Source organism: Morus notabilis, unplaced genomic scaffold (genome assembly GCF_000414095.1).
Source record: "Morus notabilis unplaced genomic scaffold, ASM41409v2 Scaffold651, whole genome shotgun sequence".
NCBI lineage: Eukaryota > Viridiplantae > Streptophyta > Magnoliopsida > Rosales > Moraceae > Morus > Morus notabilis.
In genome coordinates this window covers 66,408-88,711 of record NW_010360493.1, presented here as the reverse complement: position 1 = coordinate 88,711, position 22,304 = coordinate 66,408, and the positions used below count along the sequence as shown (strand labels likewise).

General features: G+C 33.5%; 1 protein-coding gene across 2 annotated transcripts in view; it reads left to right on the top strand.

Annotated features, from left to right (window-relative positions):
- Positions 1 to 6,326: 6,326 nt before the first annotated feature.
- LOC21394638 (MADS-box protein JOINTLESS) overlaps positions 6,327 to 22,304 on the top strand; it is a 17,834-nt gene continuing 1,856 nt past the window's right edge. Inside the window, exons 1-7 of one of the 2 annotated variants that reach the window (XM_024164557.1) lie at positions 6,327 to 6,508; positions 8,175 to 8,259; positions 10,189 to 10,250; positions 10,364 to 10,463; positions 10,542 to 10,583; positions 17,227 to 17,265; positions 17,375 to 17,499. In XM_024164557.1, coding sequence (XP_024020325.1) covers positions 6,327 to 6,508; positions 8,175 to 8,259; positions 10,189 to 10,250; positions 10,364 to 10,463; positions 10,542 to 10,583; positions 17,227 to 17,265; positions 17,375 to 17,499 — 635 coding nt within the window. Of the gene's footprint in view, positions 6,509 to 8,174; positions 8,260 to 10,188; positions 10,251 to 10,363; positions 10,464 to 10,541; positions 10,584 to 17,226; positions 17,266 to 17,361; positions 17,500 to 22,304 lie in introns of those variants that run through there. The other variant, XM_024164558.1, reaches the window with a different exon arrangement.

Genomic DNA, 22,304 nt, shown 5'->3' with positions numbered 1-22,304 from the left:
AAATGGCTTGTTCTTTTAGAGTTTAACTTATAATTCTTGAGTTAAATTTGAGTTATAACTTGAGTTGAACTTGTAACTTAAGTTTGTGTTTAGTTGTGTACATTTGAGTTATGGTTTGAGATAAGAATCTTTTTGAGTTTGTGTTTGAGTGAGTCAAAACTTGAATTTGTATTTAGATAGTATTTTAATAAAAACTCAATGCTGATGAAAAATTTTAATATGGTATATGGGTCGGGTTTTATACGTCTTTTCGTTGTCAACGCATAGAAAAAAAATCATCTCAATTAGAATTAAAACGAAAAAGTTATAGCATAGAATAGAAAAAATACTGTTCATTAATTTGAGTTCGAGTTTCTGAACTCGAGTTGAATGGGAAACTTAAACTCGAGTTTTAGTCATAAACTCGAATTTGAACTCGAGTTTAAACTCGAGTTTAAACTTAAAAGAACATGAATTCGAATAAAGTTGTAACTCAAGTTATATTTTTTTGAGTTTTTCACCCAAAAGAACAAGCCCAAAAATACTCCAAATTACACCGATTATAATGTGTTTTTCTTCAAAAATATTTGAGAAAAAAATTTTAAACACTTTAAAAACACGAAACTATGATTCTTTTAGAAAATTTATGATAAGTATTTTAAATATTAAAAAAAATTAAATTACATATATGTTTTTTCTAAATATTATGTTTGTTTTGTAATTTTTATGTTTTAAATTTTAAAATATTTTTTAGAATCTATTTGAGGATTTTTTCCCCTCGTTTTGTTATATTTGGTTTGTCCAGAAAGTACACAAGAGATGAAATTGAAATAAATTTTCTAAATCCACAAACATCTTCGGGAAAGGTTGTAAATTCATTCCAGTCTTGTATAAAAAAAACAAAAAAAAAAAAACAACAAGATGTCTTGTATCAAAAAATAAATAAATAAACAAAAAGAGAATCTCTTCTTCCGTCTCATGCAATAAAGATGCTCATATAAATCAACTCCTCCTCAGTATTTTTTTTTTTTTTTCAAACTCAGGTTAGCTACCATTGCAACTTCAAGTTCAATATTGAGCTATACCATAACATTATACTATTTATTAATTAAGTCTCATTTATTTTACCGATTTAAAATTTTAATTTTAATTTTTTTACAGTTAAAAATTTTTATAAAAAATTACATCTAATTTTTTTTATTATAGTAAAAAATTCTCACTAAATTTATGTAAAAATTTTTAACTGTAATAAAAAAATTAAATATGATAATTTTTAAAAATTTTTAATTATAATAAAATTAAAATTAAAAATTTAAATCACGAAATAAATTAGACGGTATTTGAAATTTTCTTTTTCCGATCAAATATTTATGAGGCTGGTAATAATCCAGTGTGCCATTCGTGTTTAAATAAATAGCAATAATGTGATGGGTCCAGTGTCAATCCAACAGATCATGCGTCATGGATGAGGCATAATCATGCGTCATTGTAGTTATTAGTTTCGTTGCAAGTTGTCAAATTCCTTCCTTAAAGGGCAATAATTTTCAATTTATCATATCGTGATAAATTGAAGAGATGTTGAACAGAGTGGGTACGAGGGTACAAACATGTCATAATTTCTGCACAGCTATGCAGCGTGGCTATCTGCACGGAAAGCAGCCTGACCATATACAAAAACAGATAAACTTTTTTCAAACAAAAAAAAGAGAAAAAAATAACTCTTCTGTACCCGATATAATTAAATTTATATAAAATTAGAAAATGTTTAAATTTAGGAGATATTTTATTCTTAAATTAAAATCATGATTAAAATTATTTTTAATTTATATGTATTTTTTACGAGAAAAAATATTATAACGAATTATGAACTATGATTTAAATCATGGTTTGAATCTTCTCACAAAGCATTCCCTTAATGATTAAAAAAACACAACTTATTAATTAAACGTATTAAAAAAAACTTTTGAGAAAAAAAATATAGATAAACTAATAGTACGAAAAAAAAGTGATGCTCATATAAATCAACTCCTCATCAGTATTTTTTTTTTCAAACTCAGGTTAGCTACCATTGCAACTTCAAGTTCAATATTGAGCTATACCATAACATTATACTATTTATTAATTAAGTCTCATTTATTTTACCGATTTAAATTTTTAATTTTAATTTTTTTACAGTTAAAAATTTTTATAAAAAATTACATCTAATTTTTTTTATTATAATAAAAAATTCTCACTAAATTTATGTAAAAAATTTTAACTGTAATAAAAAAATTAAGTATGATAATTTTTAAAAAATTTTAATTATAATAAAATTAAAATTAAAAATTTAAATCACGAAATAAATTAGACGGTATTTGAAATTTTCTTTTTCCGATCAAATATTTATGAGGCTGGTAATAATCCAGTGTGCCATTCGTGTTTAAATAAATAGCAATAATGTGATGGGTCCAGTGTCAATCCAACAGATCATGCGTCATGGATGAGGCATAATCATGCGTCATTGTAGTTATTAGTTTCGTTGCAAGTTGTCAAATTCCTTCCTTAAAGGGCAATAATTTTCAATTTATCATATCGTGATAAATTGAAGAGATGTTGAACAGAGTGGGTACGAGGGTACAAACATGTCATAATTTCTGCACAGCTATGCAGCGTGGCTATCTGCACGGAAAGCAGCCTGACCATATACAAAAACAGATAAACTTTTTTCAAACAAAAAAAAGAGAAAAAAATAACTCTTCTGTACCCGATATAATTAAATTTATATAAAATTAGAAAATGTTTAAATTTAGGAGATATTTTATTCTTAAATTAAAATCATGATTAAAATTATTTTTAATTTATATGTATTTTTTACGAGAAAAAATATTATAACGAATTATGAACTATGATTTAAATCATGGTTTGAATCTTCTCACAAAGCATTCCCTTAATGATTAAAAAAACACAACTTATTAATTAAACGTATTAAAAAAAACTTTTGAGAAAAAAAATATAGATAAACTAATAGTACGAAAAAAAAGTGTTGCAAAACTTATTTTTATTTAATTTTGAATTAATTTCATAATGCCCCTCAACTTTTTATTCCATTTCAAAATGGTCCCTCTGTTTTTTACAATGATTCATTCTACTTTCTGAATTATATCACTCTAATAAAAATGCTCACATTTATAAAACAAATAAAATGATGACTTAACGCTCTTATACTTTTACAATGCCCCGTAACTCTTGATTTTCATAATTATTATTTTTGTGTCTACTTTTCTACATATGTTTTAAAGGATCGGGGATAAACTGATACAAAATCAATGGTTAATGGAACATTAAAAATAGAGTAATGGGTACGAATAGTCCCCAAACTTGTTAAAGGGTGATAGTTTAGTCCCTAAACTTTTTTTTACGAAACGAGTCTCAAACTATTTAAAAGGACGTAATGTCGTGCTTTTCGTTAAATGCCATTCAAAAATATGACCAAATTCTAACCTATTAAAGTCGATTAGGACTAAAAAATCATCTCATAAAGAAGTAAGAGACTATAATGTCACCCTTTTAGGTTATTATGCGTTATTTTTTGGACGACATCTGACGGAAATGACTACATTGCACCATTTTAAATAGTTTAGGGTTCGTTTTGTCAAAAAAAAAAAAGAGATGTTGAACAGAGTGGGTACGAGGGTACAAACATGTCATAATTTCTGCACAGCTATGCAGCGTGGCTATCTGCACGGAAAGCAGCCTGACCATATACAAAAACAGATAAACTTTTTTCAAACAAAAAAAAGAGAAAAAAATAACTCTTCTGGTACCTGATATATGAGTAGGTTAAATTTTTAACTATTAAATTTATATAAAATTAAAAAATGTTTAAATTTAAGAGGTGTTTAGTTCATAAATTAAAATTATGTGATTAAAATTATTTTTAATTTATGTGTATTTTTTACGAGAAAAAATATTATAATGAACTATGAACTATAATTCAAATCATAGTTTGAATCATCCAACAAAATATTCTCTTAATGATTAAAAAAACATAACTTATTAATTAAACGTATTAAAAAAAACTTTTGAGAAAAAAATATAGATAAACTAATAGTACGAAAAAAAGTGTTGCAAAACTTATTTTTATTTAATTTTGAATTAATTTCATAATGCTTATTATTTGTTTTTTATTTTTCAGCTATTAGATATGTATAAAAAACTATTTATTTTACGTATTTTTTAATTTGATGTGATTTTAATTAGATCTAACGGTTAGAAACTGAAATTACTAGTAGGAAAGCCTACTAGAGAAAGTCCTTAAAAAGGATATACGGACATAACTTATTAATTAAACGTATTAAAAAAAACTTTTGAGAAAAAAATATAGATAAACTAATAGTACGAAAAAAAGTGTTGCAAAACTTATTTTTATTTAATTTTGAATTAATTTCATAATGCCCCTCAACTTTTTATTCCATTTCAAAATGGTCCCTCTGTTTTTTTACAACGATTCATTCTACTTTCTTAATTATATCACTCTAATCAAAATGCTCACATTTATAAAACAAATAAAATGATGACTTAACGCTCTTATACTTTTACAATGCCCCATAACTCTTGATTTTCATAATTATTATTTTTGTGTCTACTTTTCTACATATGTTTTAAAGGATCGGGGATAAACTGATACAAAATCAATAGTTAATGGAACATTAAAAATAGAGTAATGGGTATGAATAGTCCCCAAACTTGTTAAAAGGTGATAGTTTAGTCCCTAAACTTTTTTTTACGAAACGAGTCTCAAACTATTTAAAAGGACGTAATGTCATGCTTTTCGTTAAATGCCATTCAAAAATATGACCAAATTCTAACCTATTAAAGTCGATTAGGACTAAAAAATCACCTCATAAAGAAGTAAGAGACTATAATGTCACCCTTTTAGGTTATTATGCGTTACTTTTTGGATGACATCTGACGGAAATGACTACATTGCACCATTTTAAATAGTTTGGGGTTCATTTTGTCAAAAAAAAAATTTTGAGGACCAAACTATTATCTTTTAAAAAGTTTAAGAACTATTCGTGCAATTTATCCTTAAAAATAATATTAATTTAAGACGTGTATTTTGAACTACTTTTCACATTTGAAAGGATAAAATGAACTCCTTTTAAAAATTTAGAGAGCATGTTAAAACATTATAACAAATTCATGGGAGTGTGTATGAAATCAATTGGTTTTTAAAACGGTACATTTCGGATTGTTGTGTTTTCCCCTTGAGGGAGTTTATTTTGGGTTATTTGATAGATATTTGTTGCATTTTGATTTTTTAATGAATTTATTTACCTTTTGAGTTTATTATAAAAAAAGGAGTACCTTTAGTAGGATCTAAAAAAAATGAATTATTATTTGTTTTTTATTTTTCAGCTATTAGATATGTATAAAAAACTATTTATTTTACGTATTTTTTAATTTGATGTGATTTTAATTAGATCTAACGGTCAGAAACTGAAATTACTAGTAGGAAAGCCTACTAGAGAAAGTCCTTAAAAAAGATATACGGTTTTTTTTAGGGACTTTCTCTGGTAGTCCCTGCAAAATAAACTACTTATAGTCTCTTACTTTTCAATCGTCAAATTTGTATTAGAATCTGTCTATTCTGTATATTTTTTTATTCTGATGTAATTTTGACCATTTCTAACAGCTAAAAATTGAGACTATCGGTAGAACAGACTATAGAGAAACTTCCTTTTTAAATGTGTTGAAAATTTTACTTTTCAATTTTAAATTTATGTTTATTTATTTATTTTTACTTTTTAAGTCAACGGAGTTGATTTTGGTCCTTTAGTTGACCAAATTATTTTTTAGATTTTATAAACAAAATATAAATCAATAATAAAATATAAATCAAGTATTATTTGTTGAAAAAAAAATTTACTTTCAACTTAGTTATAAATGTTGACATTCGTAAATTCAAATTAGTTATTGACTACCCCGTTTGGTTCATGGATTAGAATTATTTTCAATTTACGTGTATTTTTTATGAGAGAAAATACTGTAATAAATCATGAACTAGGATTCGAATCAGAGAACGAATCCTCTAACCAAACGGACTCTTACATTATGTTTGGTGAGAAGGACGGAACATAGGAATAAGAGGGAAGATAAAAACCTAAGTGAGGAAAATAAAAGGGAAAGAACTAGTTATTTCACCTTTTTTAACTACCAAACACAGCATAAAAAAAAAAGTGCAAATTTAACATAAATTTAAACTAAAATTGGTAACTACAACTTTAAGAAAATCTATAATAAAAAAGTATGTTAGTTATAAACTGAAAGTACAAGCTATAAAATAATAAATGTTTCTTATCATTATGACGAGGCAGAAAATAGAGATAAAGAAGATCGACAACATCACGGCGAGGCAAGTGACGTTTTCGAAGAGAAGAAGAGGGCTTTTCAAGAAGGCTTTGGAGCTCTCTACTCTTTGTGATGCTGAGATTGCTCTCCTTGTGTTTTCTGCCACCGGAAAGCTCTTTGAATATTCCAGCTCAAGGTTTTTTAACTCCTAATAATTTCTCATTTATTTTATTTTACTTTTTTTTTTTTTTTTAGTATTTGTTACTTGCAATTGCATTGTTTCACAAACAAGTACATGAAATCTAATTTCTATATATATATATATATCGATATATGTAACTAAATCTAACCAAAAAGGCTCGCTATTAGAATGAACACAAATTCATTAGTCTTAACATTAAAAGAAATGTATATTTACTAACCAATACATGGAATAGTATTATAGATCAAAACATAAAATTTTGGATATATACTTTTTAATCTGTGAGAGAAAGCAATGGACCTAGGAAAACAATGAATGATTTTCAGTCATTAAGGGCAGCTTGAAGTGTTCTTGTGACTTCTACTTAATTTGTACCTTCATTGTAACTTTTAACCAAATGTGGAAGCCAGTTAATAGTTATTTCCCATTTCACTTAGCAATATTGTAATCAATCTAGTACACCATGAATATGTGTTTACAGTATATATTCGTAATTGCACTCCTGTAAAGTTGAGTACATTTTCTCTTGTTGAAAGTACTCATGTATTTTCTTATCAGAAGTACTTATACCATCTTTAGGGAACCCAATAAAGGATAAAAAAGTACTTATATCAAGTATTTTTCACATAAAAAGAAAAAAGTACTTGCATTTTTCAATACAAATTAAGCTACAACTAATATTGACTCAAGTTTCTTTACTTTGAACTTGTGATTTGTCAGTACTCTTTATTAATACGTAATTACACACACACACACATGTATATATATACACATTGATGCATTATCTTTCTCTCCATTCTTCAGGAATTGTTGCTATATATATATATGAACAAGTGGATAGAATATGTAATTGTTAAATTTTTCATTTTTTTTGTTGTTGCATATATATCATGTTTAAAAGTTTTTGGGAAGAATAGTTAGGATAATATGTTTGAAACTTCTAGTCATTAACTTAGTAATTCTCTTGTGTGTTTGCCAATAAAGTAATTCATATATATCACACGCAAGCATGTGTTAGTGGACTGCCGTACCAATCAATTAGTTGTAGGACATTAAATATTGTATCTTCAGAAAATGTTGTGTCGTTCCAATTAGGGATATGTACTTAATCATAAGTTTAGTTTGGAGCTATTGGAAGGTATTCTCTGAAAATTCTAAATTCAGGAAAATTATCTGTGGTAAGACGTTCATTTAATCAGACAATATTAGTAAAGACACAAAAGCTTTATAAAACCATGTAGCGGAGCAATAATCAACAAAATAATAATAACAATAAAAAGGACACAAATGTAACTAAGAGAATTATATATATACGTAACAATTGACCACCAATATTTAGGAGATTAGGACCGTGAAGGAAAAGAAGAAAATAGAAATTAGAATGTTGGATATGGGATATGAAAACGAAGAAGAGAAAAAAAAAAGCACAATATATATACTTAATACAACTATAATTCGCAGTATAATATTGTAACTTTCATTTTTTTTAGAGAGAATAACAGTACAATATGTCTCGATGTATCTTGTAGTTGGTTATAATATATATAGTCACATAACACAATTCTATAATTGAAGTTAAGACCTTTTTTTTTGGCAGTGCTTTATATATTCTAATATTAATCTTTCTATGGAATTCTGTTGTCTCTCTTGTTGTTTAAAGTATGCAGCAAGTGATTGAAAGGTATAGTTTTCATTCAGAAAATCCTGACAAATTGGTCAGCCAACCATCTCTTGATGCACTCGAGGTAAGATGTTAAACACATGTACAATTTATTTTTTTCTTGAAATAAATTGAACACATAAACCGAATGTATATACTTAGACTTGCTAATTAGTATAACACTTAATCGTTAATTATTTTTTCCTTCTTTAGAAAAGTTAATTTTTATATTAGTTATTCCTTCTCTTTAGTTTTCTCAAAAAATGATGTTACCAATATTTTCAAAAAAAAAAAAAAAGATTTTAGAAACTTTTTACTTCCTCTATTATTAGAAAACAATTAAGGATAAAAAGTTGTATACAGAAACAAATTTATCAAGATAGACACATATCTGCGTGTATGTGTGTGTATAGAGAGAGATGTAGAGACGAATATATATATATATATATATATTTGCGCGCGCGTATACACTCATCAAGTTAAATACATAACAACACTATGAACAAATAAATTCATAAAGGATATACACACACATGGAAATACACTATTCGAGCTCAAAAGTTGGGGGCGTGAGTGTGTGTCATTCTGATGGTTTCCTTTTTTATATAAAGTGGAAGCCATAAGCCTCACCCTATATAAAAAGATAAATGCAAATACATTATCACCCCAAAATAAATTAGCCGATTTTCGACTAGGAAAAAAAAAAAAAAAAGCAGATTGCTCAAAGGTGAACAAACTGTCTACAAAAAGAATACTTAGAAGTTCGTTCGCTAGAATCAATGATGTTAGAAAGAATAGCTAGCAAAAGTACTAAGCTTATGTATCATATAGCTTAGAAAGTTATCGACTAACATCCCATGTATATGTGGGGTGTTAGCTCACTCAAACAAACTTTTAATTGAATAAAAATTTAATCGTCAAAATGACATTTCGAAGTCAAAAGCGTGGAGTTGTAGAAGAAACATTTATTAATTAATTATTAATTACAAGAAAAAATGGAGAATTTACCCATGAGAGTGCATGATTCTAGACCTTTACCCCTTACTCTTAATAAATACCCTTTTATTAGTGTAATTATTTCACTAAAAAGGTTATGAATCAAGAGTAAAGGGTAAATCCTGACCCATGCACTTTTTAAAAGGTAATTGTCAAGATTACCCTTATTACAAGAATTCATAAATTTGTCGTTTGAAATTAGAATTGAATAAGGAAACTCATGTTCATTGAAGATCACACCCTCTAGCAATGCATATCATAAATAGAGGGACGCAAACATTTATAACCTTCGTGATAAAGAAATGTACCTCAAAATTAATATACATAAGGAGGTTCAGATCAAATTTATGACAGGCTCGTGAAACAAAAACCATGCTTGAAATACACTAGTTTTGGTTTTCGAGAATTAAGAGCTTAACAAAAGAGATTTATCATCAAGAATAATTGTGTTGGCAACCTATTTATGAGAAAGGCAGAAAAAAAAAAGCATCCCTTCAAAACTTAAGAGGTTATTAAGAGGCGTGAGCTAGAAGAGTCAAATACAATGCTCATTTTAGTAATTGATAGTGGAAGAAAAGATCTATGCTCCTCATCCCAATCTGTTTGAAGGTATTTGATTTTATAAATGTATGTATCACGAAGAAACAGATGAATTTAGGATTTTGGTAAAAGATGAGATTATTTAGTGGATGTCAACTTAGTTAGGATGTAATATTTATCTCTAATATTAACATCATTTATTCCTTCTCACAGTTTATTTAAACACATGAACAAACAAATGAATCACAAAGAAAGGGGTTCTGAAACTTGGAAGGAGAGTATTCTGACTAAGAAAAACCGGGATGATAAAGGCGATCGCTAAACCAAACAATATTCAAATTAACAAGAAACTTTCGTGAAAGAAACAATTACTTGTGTTGATTTTAGGGTTTCATAAGAGCATTTAGCTGCATGCATTAACATCAGTAACACACCTTTTGTAAATGACATTTCCTTTGGTGTATTCTATTAAATGTAGCACGAAAGAAATAGATTAGACTCGTTGAAGGCAGAACTTGAGGAGAAGACGACTGAACTAAGGTATAGCCATGTAATAACTCATATATATATATATATATATAAACTAAGTTTTTCTAAGATTACTCATATGTACTACATTCCCACAATGGAATTCATAATTCCCAACTTTACAGGCGTATGAAGGGAGAAGAGCTCCAAGAACTAAGCCTTGAAGAGATAAAGGAACTAGAAAAAATGGTGGAGGCAGGCTTGAGCCGCGTTGCAGAATTAAAGGTTTGTTTTTTGGATCAGTTTGATGCGCCTCTCGCACATTTCAAGTTACGAAAAGGGTATGTTTTTTGGTTTGTTCAGGATCAAAGAGTTGTAAAGGAGATCAATTCTCTTAAGAAGAAGGTATGAAGCAAAAATTTTTCATCATTCTTGTTAATTTTCAAAGCATGCACGTTATATCTTTGTTGTTTAGTTGATAGGTAGAAAAAAAGTTAATGTTTTACGGTCTGAAAGAAGTAGTACATAACGTTGCTTGCTTGTGATCCGAAAACCACACGATGAGGTCGCTTCATGAAACCTTCGTTGCTAATTAGAATGATGACTCATAGTGCAAGAGGACAGTTGAAAGGGGCAACTGGTTCACCTCTCAATACTGATCGTCAAACATGTGTACACGGACACATCCATTTATACATATATATATATATATGTGTGTGTGTGTGTGTATATATATATTGTTGTTTTTTATTTCGTAATTGTATCCATTACTATATTGATGAGTGTCGTATATAATTTATATGTAGAAGCTGATCCTTTGGTGAAAATTGCCACCTAATAAAATCTAAGGACCTTCATGTTGAATGACCAACAATTAATAGATCAATAAGCAGAAGCATAATTGAATTCACGATAATAAATTACTCTTTAGAGCCGTGCAGTTTGTTTTTCAGATCAACACACTTTCCTAGAGAATCCTTTAGTTATTCTCACTGCTTTCTCTCTGATGATGGGGTGTTAGAAAGAATAAAATGTCACATGTGATCAGGGACCATAACCACTATATATAGATAACTTACATGTTATCTTTTAGTATTTATATTTTAGCCCATTATAAAAAATAGAAATTACCCTTAAGTCTCTACACATTAAAGGCTCACACCTTATCATATACATTAAAGCCCAATTTGCCTAAACCTTAGCAGATCACTTTTAAATGGGCTTAACCTTAGATGACAGTCTGCAACACATAATTATTCACATATAAGCCTAATGTTGGATTAAGGATCCAACAATCTCCCATTTGGGCTATATGTGTATCCTTATAATAATGCATTACAAAATAACTGTACGAGCTCAACTTTGCTGTCATTACCGAAATGTATCTATAATAAATCCGGTCCATCAACCATACCAACATAGGATCAAAGTGGCCTTCGTTACATCTGTCGTAACTCGACCCATCAATGGTCATGTATACCGATACAACTAAATGACATGGATCATAATGTGGATGTGTAGCATGTAAATTTTATGCAATGTGATCTTAACATGTCTATTTCCAACTGGTCTAGCCTTAAACCTCAGTGAGATCAAATTATACCAAAATTAGCGTGTAAATAAACCAAAACTTTATTTTTGCAGAATAAACCTCAAAATATCCATAAACTAAAATAATTAAAAATGTGTCTATATCAGAAAAGCATATAAATTTACAAACTCCCACTAAAACTGAATATCCTCAAATGACATGACACCCATAAGAGCAGTGTGCTCATGAAATACTTTGGGTGGCAATCCCTTAGTAAGCAGATCTGTAACCATGGAGTTTGTAACGATGTGCTCTATACATATCTATCCATTCTGAACTCTTTTTTTAACAACTAGGAACTTGATGTTTATATGTTTCGACTTCTTCGAGCTCCTGTTGTTGGAATACAGAATTATCGACTTATTGTCACAAAATAACTTGAGTGGTCTTTCAATACCGTCCACTATGCGCAGCCCTGTGACAAAATTCCGTAGCCATATTCTGTGATTGGACGCCCCATAACACGCTATGAACTCTGCCGCCGTGGTAGAAGAGGCTATAAAAGACTGTTTAGCACTCTTCCAAGAGACCGCACCACCAGCTAGCAGGTGGATATAGCCCGACGTAGATTTCATACTATCTTGCCATCTAACAAAATTAGAGTCAGTATACCCAATGATTTCAAGCTAATCAAACCTCTGATACGTGAGCATGTAGTCCTTTGTTCTCTGTAAATACCGCAAGACCCGTTTGGCTGCTTTCTAATGGTCTACTCTTGAATTGCTTAAATATCTGCCCAACATCCCAAACAATGTACACAATATCTGGACGCGTACAAACTTGAGGATACATTAGACTTCCTATTGCTGATGCATAAGGAATCTTTTCTATTTTCATTTCCTCAAAATCATTTTTAGGGTACTGATTGAGACTAAACTTGTATCCATTTGTCACAGGGGTATCATCTGGTTTGTAATCCTGCATGCCATATAACCTTTTCGATATAGTTCTTTTGTGATAATCCAAGAATACCCCGAGAACGATTGCGGTGCATCTGTATGCCTAATGCAAAAGTGGCGTCACCAAGATCTTTCATCTCAAAATTCTTAGCTAGAAATCTCTTGATTTTATGCAATAAGCCTATATCGTTATTGACGAGTAAAATGTCATCGATATATAAAACCAGAAAAATATACTTGCTCCCACATAAACTTATGATATATGCAATCATCGACCAAATTCGTCTCAAAATCGAACGAGATGATCATTTGATGAAACTTGAAATACTATTGTCGAGATGCTTGTTTGAGTGCATAGATGAGTTTCTTAAGTTTGCAAACCATATTCTTTGGGTCTCTCGACACAGTTTTCTGGTTCACCATATAGATCGTCTCATCAATGTTGCCATTGAGAAACGTTGTCTTTACATCCATCTGATGTAATTCAAGATTGAAATGTGCCGCCAAATTGGAGATAGTCTCTTTATAGTCGATGCCTTCCTTTTGTGTAAAGCCCTTTGTGATAAGACGAGGCTTGTACCTCTCCACATCGCCTTTCGAATCCTTCTTGGTCTTAAATATCTATTTGCAACCAATGAGTTTCGCACATTCCGGCAATGGGACAAGGTCCCACACGTAATTGTCCTTCATGGACTTAATCTTCTTATTCATGGCATCAATCCACTTCTGAGACTTAAAACTTTCCATGGCTTGACAGAAGTTGATCGGATCATCTTCCATCTCTCCAATATAAACCTCATATTCTTAGAGAAATAACAATGTAGTCATCTGGCACTGCACTTCTCCTTTCTCTAGTTGATCTCCTTAATGGCATAGGTTCTTAAAGTGGTAGGGTTTGTTCTTTTGGAATAATTTCTTGAATTGGAGGTTCTTTGACATCGTCTTGGTCTGTTGTGTCTTGAACAAAGTCAGGAATGGAATCCTCAGCGATGCTAATAGCACCTGTGGGAATATCAACATATTCCTTTTCAAAGAGAAAGTCTCTAACTGTATCTCCCCCCACAAACTTGGTATCCTCGAAGAACCCGGCATTTCCTGACTCGAAAATCGAGTTAGTCGCGGGATCATAAAACTTGTACTCCCTATATCTTTTAGAGTATCCAATAAAATAGTAACTCACAGTTCTTGAATCTAGTTTCATTTCATTAGGCCTATAAGGCCTAGCCTTAAGGCCTTACCTCAACTGGACATTCTCAAATGTGCAAGTGCTTTAAATTAGGTTTCTTGCCCGTCCAAAGTTCATAGGGGTTTTAACAGTCACTTTAGTTAGAACCCTATAAAGGATATATGTTGTAGTTTTAAGCGCTTCTCCCTAGAGTGTTTTTGGTAAGGTAGAATGATAAATCATACTCCTCACCATGTCGTTAAGCATCATGTTTCATCTTTCAGCAACACCATATATAATGGGGGAACCTGACATAGTGTACTATGGGACAATACCACATTCCTCTAGGAACTTAGAAAATGGTACTAAACGTTGTTACAAAATATCCTTTGGTGAAAACTGTCATCCAATGAAATTCAAGAACATTCATGTTGGATCACCAAGAATCAAGAGAACAGTAAGCGGAAGCGTACTTGAATGCATGACAATAAATTATTCTCTAGAGCCGTGCGGTTTGTCTTCCAGATCAACACGTTTTTCTAGAGAATCCTTTAACTTTTTGACTGCTCTCTCTGATGATGGGATGCCAGAAAGAATAGAATGTCACGTGTGATCTGAGGACCATAACCACTATATATAGAGAATTTCTTTGTTATCTTTTAGTAATTCTATTTTAGCCCATCATAAAATTAGAAATTACTCTTAAATCTCTACACATTAAAGGCCTACATCCTATTAGATACATTAAAGCCCAAATTACCTAAACCTTAGCATATCACTTTTAAATAGACTTTTCCTTATATGACAGTTTGCAACACATAATTATTTACATATAAGCCTAATGTTGGATTAAGGATTCAACAAAAGCTCCTTTGGTGAATTAGCCATATTGTCTGGTGTAGGTACAAGTTCTTTGGAAGTCGATTGCTAATGTTTTGTGAGAAGAATTCACTTTGAAGATAATTTTGAAATTTTCTTATGTTTTTCTTTCTTTTTCGAGAAAAATTCGTCACGCGGATTTATGGGACTTGGAAAACAGCATTTTCTGTTGTTTGTTAGTACATTTGGTATCTTAAGAATCAAGCTGTCTTTGAAGATAAAATCATTACATTTCATTCGATTAAAGCTTTCATTTGGGCTCTGACGAAAGAAATAAATCTATTAGATACTGGACCTATATCTAATTCCGCTCTCCGTTTAGTCTCATGGTTCACTGGCTTTCTCCCCCTCCGGGCTGGATCAAAGTTAATACGGGTGAAGCTGCAAGGGGACCTCGGGTCGGGCAAGCTGTAGGTATTTTTCAGACTCGTCAAGGTTTTGTAAAGGGTTTTTTCAGCTCCCATGGCATTGCTTTTGCTTTTGAAGCGGAACTTACGGGCCTCATGTTAGCTATTGAGAAGGCTTATGGATTCAACTGGTGTAATATCTTTGGATTGAGAATGACTCTTGTTGTGTGTGGTTGATCTCCTTTGCACTATGTCTGAAGATTATGCGTCATGGAAGTATCCTAATAGATGGCTCAAGGAAATGAATATGGCTACTCAGCTTAATACTGGGGTTTCTCATAATTTTCGTGAAGCAAGTAATGCGATGGATAAGCTTGGTTTTTTCGCTTTGCAGACTAATGTTCTACATTCACGGTCGAATTGTTTATGTTTGTTTTCGAAGCCCTCTTCTTGGCCTGTTGGGGAAATGTAGTTAGCATAAACACATTTTTTTCCCCTCCCTAGGTTTTTCTCTTTGGTTTTATTGGCAAGTTTTTGATGAGGCCTATTTCAGAAACTGATTTTCAAATGTGTAGCTTTATCTTCTGCAGTCAATTTCTAGTAGTGTGGAGCTTCTGTGTAGGGTGGAGCCTCGTTGGTTTCATGTGGGATGAGTTTGTTTTTTGGGTGCCAACTTAGTTGGGATGCTCAAACACCAGTTGCCGTTCTATTCATTAAAAAAAGGTTGTTTGGTTGTAGTTAAGAGTGTTAGCAGTATAATTAGTCATAGTTTCCTCAATCTTGTACATTCTCTGATAATGATAGAGGAGTTTTAATATCTACATGGTGTGAGAGATTTAATAGTTAGGATTCTTCACTTTCTCTTTTTTCCGGTGAGCTTCTTGTCACCAACGAACTATCTCCGGTAACCTTCATCGTCACCTCATGTTGTCCTTCACAATAACCTTAGTTGTTGCAATTTGTTTATTTTTCACAACTTTCAAGAAGCTCGGGCAGCCACCACTGTTGTTGCTGGCGTACCTTGGATTTACCCCATTGCTTGCTCGTCTTGCCCACAGTTTGGCTAACATCGTTGCACCCTTGCTCGCTCTAGCCAAGTTTTGCTGGTGCTAGCTGTTGTGCTGGAGTGTAATTTTCTCATGCCCTTACACCGTCGTTGTTCTTGAGCCGTCACCCATTCTAGAGATTTGCACACGTTGCTACTCATGTCTACGCCAATTTTTCTATGTCGTTGCTGTTAGCTAGGTTCACTCAGATTTGTTGGCTTGCTCCTAGGGTTTGTGTTTCCTTCTGGTTTGCCCTAAGGTCTGTTCTCGCTAGGTCATATTCAGCGCGAATGCTATGATTCTTGTTGAGAATACATTTTTTTTCCCTGGCTTTTGTTTGTAGATGCTCATTTGAATCAAAACCATGCCTTAGTGCTCTCACCATTCATGGAAATTGGATTAGAAGCAGGCCAACTCTTTTCTTTTCTTTTTTTTTTTTTTTTGTCCTTGGGTTAATTCTAGTGTTATAATAGGTGCGATGGAGGGGAGAATGAATCTATTCCTAGTAAAGAACTGCCGATGTCCTCCAAAAAGGATATTTAAAAAAAAAACAAAAGAAAACTGAAATCTAGCTCATCAATAGGCCAATCTCCAAACCCACACATGGTTGAACTTGGTTCTTGTGAATCTGCTAAGCCTCTCTTCATTGAGTCTTTTATAGAAACAAGCACCTATAGATAGCTTCATCCAAAATCAAGAGTTGAGGTTTGGAGATGTTCTTTGGTTTCGGATTGTTTGCTTCACGACTCTTCTTAATTTTAACGCGTCATAGTCGAGTTCTCCAAGCTGAGGAAAATGATGAGGAACAAAGATCTCGATATTAGGAATTTAATATATATGTGACTGTGTTTATCAATTCTTATTATCTAGGATTTTATTAGAGTTCTATTAGGATTATTTAGGATTAATTTGAGCTTAATTATTCTTAGTTTTTTGCAAACACAAATAGAGCTACGATATGTATTTTTCACTTTAGCCCCTTGATGATTGTTTTTGAATTTACAGATATCCTCTCTATTGTACCCGGTTTGCGGATATATATACACACACATAAATATATACACACTTTAATATTATATGATCACGTAGTTGGACTGATTTCTTATTATATCTACTTGCAGGGGGTCCAGCTACTAGAAGATAACAGACGATTGAAGCAGGTAATTTGATAATATATATAATATGGGTTATTAACAATTAATGATTTACTTAATTCTTGGTTTCCCTTGTACTAGACATTAATAAATTAAGCTTAGTTTTTAATGGCAGATGACGAATGTCTTTGAAGTGCAAACAGATGTAGTTCAACATGTCCGCCCAGTCGAGTCTACTAATATCTGCAGTTCAAATAATCATCATGACCATTATAGCTCGGACACTACTCTTAAGTTGGGGTAATTATAATTAGTGAGAATCATATTCACCGTGCATAATATACGGCATATAAAGTACATACATATATACGTATGTACACACATCTAGAATATTCTTTGTCTGAAAATTATAGGTGAGGAATCTGAAATATTTTTTGTTGGTTTAACCTTCGTTTATGTACATATATATTTGTGTGTGTGTGTGTGCAAGTTGATGGCTCTTTTCTACCATTTACAGTCCTTGAAATTAACTTCATTTGAATCATATGCGTTCTGTTACTTTTTGCGAAAAGAGGTTGAGAAGAATAAGAAACTTGTGACCTTTCAATTTCAATCGCAAGAATTTCCCACATTCAACACTGCTTATTAAACGCCTTATACATACATGCATACCTACATACATACATACGTACATACGTATTTGTGTGTAGTAGTGTAAGTGTCTATATATATTGACACACACATATACAGTTGTAGTTATACCCTATAGAAAGATAAAGATGAGGAAAATATGGCAAAGCCATTCCTTTGATTAATCTTAGTATAAATAGTATATACAACGTACTCTAAAGTTGAAAAGAACTAATTCAAATCTTAAAACTAAGTATATCCTAAGATAACAAATGAAAACAACTGGATAACAAACTGCATTTTAATAATTCAAAATTCAAAAACATAAATAAACTAATTATCTTTATCATGCCCCCGCAAGATGGAGCTCCGAGAGGAGAGTCCAATCTTGGTCGTTAGCTTAAGAAAACGCGCTCGTAGTAATGGTTTGGTAAGTGCATCAGCCAATTGATCCTCCGTAGAAACATGTGTGACTCTAAGGTCACCATTCTGAACCTGCTCATGAATGAAGTGATAGTCTAACGCGACATGCTTCATGCGTGAGTGAAAAACGGGATTAGCACACAAGTTGGTGGCACCAATATTTTCACAGTAGATGACAGGCTGTTGAGAAATTTTTACTCCAAATTCAGTGAGAAGAGAAGCAAGCCAACGTAGCTCGGCAGCCGTAGTGGCAATAGAGCGATACTCTGCCTCAGTTGATGATCGAGCAACCGTGCGTTGTTTCTTCGAACTCCAAGAAATGGGATTGCGCCCTAAATACACAATGTAAGCACTTGTGGAGGTGAAATCATCCTTATTGCCGGCCCAATCAGCATCAGAGAAGGCATGAAGAGAGAGAGAGAAGATCGTCGATGAAGAACAACACCTGTATCAAGTGTACCACACAAGTAGCGCAAAAGGCGCTTGACAGCATTCCAGTGGTCACTGGTAGGACGGTGCATAAACTGAGATAATTTATTCACCGTAAATGCGATATCGGGACGTGTAAGCGACAAGTACTGCAAACTCCCAACAATAGTCCAATATTCAGTACGATTAGAAAGTGCTGTGCCGGAATGTAGATCAAGAGTCGAGGCAGTTGCGAGTGGTGTAGTGACTGATTTTGCATCTAACATTCGAGTGCATGTGAGAATGTCAACAATATATTTGCGCTGAGACAAAAGTAAGCCAGCTGGGTGGGGAATGACTTCCACACCAAGAAAATAGGTTAAGGGTCCAAGATCCTTAAGAGAGAACCGCATGGCGAGAAGAGTAATGAACTTTTGGACCGCCCCATCATTGTCCCCAGTGATATAATAATGTCATCAACATAGACCAGAAGATATATATCATAGCACCATTTATCTTGAAGACAAAAAGAGAACTGTCAGCATGAGAGTTAGTGAAGCCAGAGGTGACAAGAAATTGACGCAGTTCATGATACCAAGCACGGGGAGCTTGCTTGAGACCATAAATTGCCTTGTGCAGCTTGCAAACATGATTAGGATGGTCGCGATCGATGAATCCTTGAGGTTGTGCCATAAAAACATCCTCTGACAAGTGTCCCTGAAGAAAAGCATTATTAACATCTAGTTGTCGAAGTGACCACCCATGACATATAGCAAGGTTGAGAACTAAACGGATGGTGGTGGGTTTGATAACCGGACTAAATGTATCATGATAGTCAACTCCAGGGTGCTGATGAAATCCCTTCACAACCAGACGAGCTTTGTACCTGTCAACAGAACCATCAGGTAATCGTTTAATTCGAAAGATCCATTTACAACCCACCAGATTATGAGATGGATGATGGGGAACTAAGTCCTATGTCCCGTTCCAAACAAGAGCATCGTACTATTCTGACATGGCGTGACGCCACATGCGATATCGGGACGTGTAAGCGACAAGTACTGCAAACTCCCAACAATAGTCCAATATTCAGTACGATTAGAAAGTGCTGTGCCGGAATGTAGATCAAGAGTCGAGGCAGTTGCGAGTGGTGTAGTGACTGATTTTGCATCTAACATTCGAGTGCATGTGAGAATGTCAACAATATATTTGCGTTGAGACAAAAGTAAGCCAGCTGGGTGGGAATGACTTCCACACCAAGAAAATAGGTTAAGGGTCCAAGATCCTTAAGAGAGAACCGCATGGCGAGAAGAGTAATGAACTTTTGGACCGCCCCATCATTGTCCCCAGTGATATAATAATGTCATCAACATAGACCAGAAGATATATATCATAGCACCATTTATCTTGAAGACAAAAAGAGAACTGTCAGCATGAGAGTTAGTGAAGCCAGAGGTGACAAGAAATTGACGCAGTTCATGATACCAAGCACGGGGAGCTTGCTTGAGACCATAAATTGCCTTGTGCAGCTTGCAAACATGATGAGGATGGTCGCGATCGATGAATCCTTGAGGTTGTGCCATAAAAACATCCTCTGACAAGTGTCCCTGAAGAAAAGCATTATTAACATCTAGTTGTCGAAGTGACCACCCATGACATATAGCAAGGTTGAGAACTAAACGGATGGTGGTGGGTTTGATAACCGGACTAAATGTATCATGATAGTCAACTCCAGGGTGCTGATGAAATCCCTTCACAACCAGACGAGCTTTGTACCTGTCAACAGAACCATCAGGTAATCGTTTAATTCGAAAGATCCATTTACAACCCACCAGATTATGAGATGGATGATGGGGAACTAAGTCCTATGTCCCGTTCCAAATAAGAGCATCGTACTATTCTGACATGGCATGACGCCACTTGGGGTCTTTAATGGCTTGGGTTACAGTGGTGGGTTCACATGTAGTAGATGAAGTAAGTTGGGCATTAAGGTTTAATTTCTGAATGGGCTTGGAGATATTGTTTTTGGAACGGGTGACAATGGTTCTGGATGAGGTAGAAGAGTTGGTTGAGGAGGGAGGGGGTGGTGGTGGTTGTTCGGAGTTGAGAGGAACGGGAAAGGTAAGGTCGAGCCGAGGCTGGCTGGGTGAAGTGTCAGTAGAAGGAGTAGTGTTTGCTGGGTTCGGGTAGGGTTGAGAGAGACATGGGTGAGTGGGATTGAGGTGTTAGGCCCGGGTTTTGGTTCGGTGGAGCTGGAAGAGATGCGGTCGGTAGGGAATGTGGCATTGGTGAGTCTACGGAGGAGTGTGATGGGGTGAACGGCATGGTATCCGCGCACGAGGATGGAGCCGGAGGTGAGGATGGCGTGACGGAGGCCGGCATAAATGACACAAATGGTAGCCACTGGGAAAAAGTACTCTCTTGAGGACGTTCTAGATGTGAGTGGAGAGATGAGAAAGGGAAGACAGACTCAACGAATTTGACATGACGCTAGACGTATATTTTCGAGTTGGTGGGATTGAGACACAAATAAGCACTTTGAGTGAGAGAATAACCAAGAAAAACACAAGGTAACGACCGTGGTGCAAGTTTATGGGAAGAGTAAGGACGACGCTACGGATAACATAGACAACCGAAGACTCTAAGTTTAGAATAGTTAGGTGGTGACTGAAACAATTTTGCATATGGTGAGGTTAGAGAAAGAGTGGGAGTGGGCATACGATTAATGAGATAGACGACTGTGGCAAAAGCATATGACCAATAGGAGAGAGGCGTAGAAGCATGTTAGAGAAGGGAAAGACCTGTTTCAACTATGTGACGATGACGACGTTCAGAATACCCATTATATTCTGGTGTGTGTGAAGGAGATGTGATATGCCATGAGTAGCCAAAAGGGATGAAAGTCCTTGATATTCTCCGCCATTATCAGAATAGAGTGTAATGATTTTCCGATTAAAAAAGTTTTCAATAAGAGCTTTAAATCGGAGAAATACAGCAGAGACATAGAACTTGCATTTGAGAGGATAAAACTAAATATATTTTGTAAAATGGTCCACAAAAATCATATAATATTTAAAGTCATCAATAGATGTAACAGGAGATGTCCACACATCAGAGAAAATTATTTGAAGTGGAGAAGTAGAATGAAGAGAAGATATAGAAAATGGTAACTTATGACTTTTATTGCATTGACAGGGATTACAATTGAATGATGGAGACAAGGGACTCGATAATCCTAAATCAAAATTAGAAAGAATGCGCCTAAGAATGGAAAAAGACGGATGTCCTAGTCTACGATGCCACTCGGACGAAGTGGTCTTGACACTCGAAAAAGCAACTAGAAGAGATTGTTTGGTGGAGAAAACCGGCATTCATATACGCCATCCTTAGTCTGACCCTGCAAAAGGATTGTCCCCGTGCGTAGATCGTTCACATGAAAAGAACATGGTAAGAATTCAATAGACGTATTATTATTTTTGCAGAACTGTGAGATAGAAATAAGATTCTTTTTCATGGTAGGAACACAAAGGACATTATGTAAAGAGAAGGTATGAGAGGATGTAGGAAGAGAGGCGGAACCGATATGGGTGATAGGGAGACCCGTGCCATCGCCGATGACAATGTCATCAGACCCGTCATATGGA